This window comes from Lipotes vexillifer, unplaced genomic scaffold, assembly GCF_000442215.2.
Source record: "Lipotes vexillifer unplaced genomic scaffold, Lipotes_vexillifer_v1.1 scaffold533, whole genome shotgun sequence".
Lineage (NCBI taxonomy): Eukaryota > Metazoa > Chordata > Mammalia > Artiodactyla > Lipotidae > Lipotes > Lipotes vexillifer.
In genome coordinates this window covers 1,194,927-1,200,926 of record NW_006773553.1, presented here as the reverse complement: position 1 = coordinate 1,200,926, position 6,000 = coordinate 1,194,927, and the positions used below count along the sequence as shown (strand labels likewise).

The following is a 6,000-nucleotide window of genomic DNA, read 5'->3' as shown; positions in this document are numbered from 1 at the left end:
GGGGACGTGAGTCATCCACACGACACACCTGCATCATCTGCACTGTGGCTGCCACATGCCCAGTGCTGCAAACACCTCACCGCCTCCTTGTAACTCCACTGTATCTTGGCTGTGCCCCTACATTCACTTATTGAAATAAACCCTATTTTAATTATAAATTACTTTCCTTTTTCTCCTCCTCGATATCGATTTTTTCCAAATTCTCATGTACATAAGTTACACTACTGATGGGGAGCTGCACTGCAGGGCGGCAGAGGCGGGGTACAGGACCTCAGTTACGTGTCATGTTGCTGTGGTCAGGTGACCGGCCTGGCCACTTCCCGTCTCCACCACTGTCCCTCTCATTGGCACAGTCCAGCCGCCCATTCTCGCCTCAGGACCTTTGCACTTGCTACCCCATTTCAACCTCATCTTCCCAAGGCTGGCTCCTTCTCAGCTCAAGGTCACCTCTTCAAAGAGGCCTCTCCTGCCCAGTCACGCAGAGGCAATGTCACGCAGAGCTTAAGAGCCTGTGTTGCAATTCCATCCTGAAATTACAGGCCATTTTACTTTGGAAAAGTTACTTAACCTCCTTGTGCATCAGTTTCTTAATCTGCAAAATAGGGATGTTAGCAGTGATACCTACTTCTGCAGATTTCTGTAATTAAAGAAAGCTCTGGGAACGATGACCAGCACACAGTAAGCTCTCAATACAAGTCGGTTATTATTACTGCCTGCAGTAACCCCCACCCCTGCCAGGCCCCTCGCTGGTCCCATTTGTCTTCATGGCTTCTCAGCACCATTTGAAACTAGAGCCGACCCTGGAACAACAGGGGTTTGAACTGCACGGGTCCACTTATACAGGATTTTTTTTCAGTGATATCACAGTGCTGCATGGTCTGCGGTTGATTGACTCTGTGGATGCGGAACCGTGGACATGGAGGGCTGGCTATCGGATGCGGCATTCTAAGATCGTGGGGTCTGCGGTGGGTCCCGGAACCAATGCCCCCCTCTCCCATACCGAGAGACGACTGAATCTTGTTTCTTTGCTTCCCTCCCTCCAGAAGGGCAGGATCCTCAGCTTCCGGCGTGGTGCTCAGGAAGTGTTTTGGCAACTGAATGAGTGAATTGAGGGCAGTGAGAAGTGGTCAAGGACAGGCTCAGCAAGTCAGGTTCACGTGGTCCTTTCTGTCACCCCGGCGCATGAGACTCTGAGCATCTCTGAAGGGAAGGACTAGGTCTTGATCCCTTAATCACCTTTACATCCCCTCCTGGACCACTGCCAAAGCGGCAGCATCTCAAGCCTCCCTGCTACTTTCCTTGAGCCCCATGGATGATACTCTTCAGGGCAGCCAGGGGGAACTTCTAGAACAGAAGTCTCTGCTGCTTAACACCCTCCACTAGCTTCCACTGCCCTTAGAACACAACCTGGACTCTTTCGCATGACCTACAAGGCCTACACGACTGGCCCACTCCTTTTCCATCCTGCACTCCAGCCCCAGACCTTCAGCTCCTTCAACAAGCCAAGTTCATTCCTGCCTCAGGGCCTCTGCACCAGCTGTTTCATCTGCCAGGAACAGTCTCCCCCCAGGTCTTTGCATGACTGGTTCCTTCTTCTCATTCTGGTCTCGGCTCAAACGTCCCCACCTCATGGTGGTCTTCTCTGATCATCCCACCTTAGTAGCCCCAGCCCTTCACCCCGACACGCTTGCTACATCACCCTAGTCTGTCTCCACAGCGTTTATTATTGGCTGAAATTATCTTGCGTATTCAGCTACCAGTTTACAGATGGTCCACTGAAAGGTCAGCTCCACGCGGGCAAGGACGTGCGAGCTGTTCACTGCTTTAACCACAGTGCCTGGCACCTAGTAAGGGTTCCGTGAGTATTTACAGAATGAGCGTGAAGGAGGCCCCCCAACTTCACAGCCAAGGGACGACAGACACTGAGGCCAACCATCGGCTTGCTTCCTGCTCCTGCAATCCCACAGCAGGGCTGGTCAGGCACTCGGCCTCGCCCACCACAGCCAACCACAACTCCCACTACTCCAGACCCTCCTTCTCATCTAGACTCTCCTTTTCACTCTCCCATGAACACGCTGTGCTCACCTCAGCTCCCGTGTCTTTGCCTCAGCAGTGCCCCTCTCCTGGAATCCCCCACCCACCCACCACCCCCCCACCCCCCGCCAACCAGCTCAAGTCCCACCTCCTCCTGGAAGCCTTTATTGGGTGTCACCAGTTTCCTCTCCTCACTGCTCCTCTCTGAGCTCCCGCAGAATCCCCCACCCACCCACCCCCCCCCCACCCCCCGCCAACCAGCTCAAGTCCCACCTCCTCCTGGAAGCCTTTATTGGGTGTCACCAGTTTCCTCTCCTCACTGCTCCTCTCTGAGCTCCCGCAGCCCTTACAGTCTGCGCCCAGATCTGATGCTTCATCAAGTGTTACCTGTGCTGCGGGATTCACTTTAATACCGGGTGCTCACATGCGTCCAGTGCTTTGAAAACAGAATCCGGTTTAACTTAGTTGTGAGCTAAGAGGGCGCACGGGGTTATTACCCTCATTTGCAGAGGGGGACCCTGAGGCTCCAAGAGGTGAGGTGACTTCCCGAGCTTTCACAGCAGGTACGAGGTGGAGCCGGGGTCCAAACCCAGGTCCGCCAGACTCAAGTCCTGACTGCCTCCACCCCACCGAGGGGCTCCGGGCAGCTGGTGAGGCTGTACCTGTGTGTGTGTGTGGGGGGGGGGCTCCTCCTGGACTTCCGCCCACAAAGGAGCAGAGCGCCAATCCACCAGGCCCGACCGCCAGGAGACCCGGCTTCGAACCCCGACCCCGCCTCTGCGGGTCGGATGCTTGCTCCGTATGCTGGGGTTCTCTACTCGGCCCGCTGGTCTGGCCCTGATCCGCACCCTCGGGATCCCGCCCGGCTCCTCCGGCTCCGGCAGCGCCCCCCGCCCGCCGCAGGCGCCCCGCCGGGCCGGCCCTCACCCTTGTTCTTCTGCGTGCGGGCGATCTCCTTCTCGATCTCGGAGATCTTCTCCAGGATCCCCATGGCGGCGGCTGAACCAGGCGCACAGGCGAGACAGACTGCAGCGGCTCCGCGAACTCCGGCCCGTCGGCGGCTGCAGATCAGCGTGCGCCGGAAGCCCGCCTCGGCGTCCGCGTGCGCCCGGAGCGCCGGCATTCAGACTCCGGGCGGGCGACGTCGAGCGCAGTGCCAGATGCTATTGGTTCCGCCTGCTAGGCCGGCGGGGCTGAGGAGCGGTGGGGGATGGGCCGGGCCGGGGCGCGGCCAGGCGAAGATGTGCAGGAGCGGGGCCGTGGGAGACCCAAAGGGACCGTCCCGCGGTGGACTCCGCACTGCGGGTCCCAGCGCAGCCGACTTTGCTGGTGTAAAGAAAAGGCGCTGAGCTGAAAGTCTGGTGGCTTATTTTGTATCGAGGTTAAATATGGGTCCCCAACCTAGCCTTAACTACCCTGCCAACAGATGCCTCCTGATAGGACGCAGTATAGACAGCATCTGTTACGCGGAATTCTTGCCAAAATATACTGTGTCTGAATTTAGACCCCAGGAAACATCAGACAAATCTAGAAAGTGGTACATTTTATGGGACAAGTGGCCTGTCTTCAAAATTGTCAATGATGTAGGTGGAGGGGCTGGCGGTGGGGGAAGGATTGTTCTAGATTAAGAGACGTCAAATATAATGTGTGGATCTTGCCTGGATTCCGGTTGAATTTTTTTTTTAAATATATTTATTTATTTTTGGCTGTGTTGGGTCTTCGTTGCTGCGTGCAGGCTTTCTCTAGTTGTGGCGAGCTGGCTTCTCATTGCGGTGGCTTCTCGTTGCAGAGCACGGGCTCTAGGCGCACAGGCTTCAGTAGTTGTGGCACGTGGGCTCAGTAGTTGTGGCTCGTGGGCTCTAGAGCACGGGCTCAGTAGTTGTGGCACGTGGGCTTAGTTGCTCTGTGGCATGTGGGCTCTTCCCGGACCAGGGCTCGAACCCGTGTCCCCTGCATTGGCAGGTGGATTCTTAACCACTGTGCCACCAGGGAAGTCCCGTCTGGGTGAAAACTTAAAAAGCAGTTATGAGAAGACATTCTTAGGACAATTGGGAAAAATCTGACTTTGGATAGAATATTAGATATTACAGAGTTATTGCTAATTTTCTTGGGTGTAATTATGTAAGAGATTTTCTTTATTCTTAGCAGATGCACGTGGTGGTGTTCAGGTGTTGTCTTTGTCTGCTCAGGCTTCCATAACAAAATACCATTCACTTAAACAAAAGAATTTAATTTGCTCACAGTTCTGGAGGCTGCAAGTCCCACATCAGGGTGCCAGAATTGTTGGGTTCTGGTGCAAGTCCCATTCCTTCCTTACAGACCACCGCCTTCTTGCCACGTCCTTACGTGGCCTTTCCTCGGGGAGTGTGCGCAGTAGGAGAGAGAGACAGAGAGAGAACTCGCTGGTGATTCTTCTTATAAAGGCACTGATCGCATTAGGAGAAGCCCCCTCTTATGACCTCACTTGACCCCAAAAACCTCCCAAAGGCCCATCTCCAAATACCATCATACTGGGGGCTAGGGCATCAACATATGAATTTGGGGAGGTGACACATTCAATCCACAACAGGGGTAAAAGGTCATGATGTCTATACCTTACTTTCAAGTACGTGTGTGCATATATATATATTCAGAGAAAGTGTGAAGGAAATGTGGCATTATGTTCACACTTGTTGAACCTGGGGGAAGGGTGTGTGTGTGTGTGTGTGTGTGTGTGTGTGTGTGTGTGTGTGTGAATTATTCTTTCAACTTTCGTGCATGTTTTTTTTTTTTTTTTCGGTACGTGGGCCTCTCAGTGTTATGGCCTCTCCCGTTGCGGAGCACAGGCTCCGGACGCGCAGGCTCAGCAGCCACGGCTCACGGGCCCAGCTGCTCCGCGGCAGGTGGGATCTTCCCGGACCAGGGCACGAACCCATGTCCCCTGCATCGGCAGGCGGACTCTCAACCACTGCGCCACCAGGGAAGCCCTCCTGCATGTTTTTTTATACGAAGTTGGGAGTAGGGAGCAGGTCACTGGAAATCACGCTGTGTTCAGGTCCAAGGTTCATAACTGTGTGTGCTTGGTTAAATTTCTTAACCTCTCTGAGCCTGTTTCTACACCCTGCAAACGGGGATAACATGGTTGCTGTAAAAATGAAATAACAGATCAAGTTTGCTTTGCTCATAAGTCCTCCTTGAATGCCAGAGCCACTGTCAGTCACGTGTCCTCCGGGGGTGTCACATCCTCCCCAGACTTAGCCCACGTTTCCCGAACGCCGATTGCGCACCAGGCCCCAGGCTGGACGGGGCTGTCGTAAGCTCCAGCGTGCCGCTCTCCTCTCCCCCTGACAAAAAGCAAGGTTACAAGTCATGCAAAGTGCCTGGCCCAGCGGCTCAAGCGGTTCATGGCAGGGCTGACATGTGAAGTCCAGGGACCCCAGGGTAACAGGCAGAGAGCGAGAAGAACATCTATGTCTGCGGGCTCTGTGAAGTTCAGAGAAGATGGGAGGTGAAAGCCTCTGGGAACCGGGCAGTCCAGGCAAACGTGGAGCCCTGGCCCGGTGCGGGGGGGTGGGGGGAAGGTCCTCTAATTCCCTCTGCCCCAAGACGCGGTTCTGGGCTTTGACTGCCACCACCCTTGTACCCACGGAGGTGTGTTCACTACTGGTTTACATCTGGGAAGGTGGAAATGTCCTGGAATGCGACTCACCTTTCAAGAGTCCTGGCATCTCTGCTGTTGTGTCTGCTTCACTCGCAATCCCCGGGGGTCTGTTTCTTCATAAATATTGTGAAATCAGGCCTACTCCCAGGGTCAAGGGAGAAAACCTAAATATCAAGCGTTTTCTAGGCAACGAGGCCTTTCCTGCTTGGAAGGTCTGGGTCTTCCAAACCCAAACCTGGGACGCCAACTACCAACCTCGCGTGTTCATGTCACCGAGGAATCTCAGAGTAAGAGCTGACAAACTTCTGAAGTGGCTGCTAGTGGAA

At 54.5% G+C, this 6,000-nt stretch overlaps 1 protein-coding gene across 1 annotated transcript in view; it reads right to left on the bottom strand.

Moving 5' to 3' along the window:
- The window catches only part of DRG2 (developmentally regulated GTP binding protein 2), a 14,411-nt gene extending 11,386 nt beyond the window's left edge, over window positions 1-3,025 (bottom strand). Inside the window, exon 1 of the mRNA XM_007448385.1 lies at window positions 2,962-3,025. Coding sequence (XP_007448447.1) covers window positions 2,962-3,025 — 64 coding nt within the window. The remainder of the gene's footprint in view (window positions 1-2,961) is intronic.
- Between the last annotated feature and the right edge of the window lie 2,975 nt (window positions 3,026-6,000).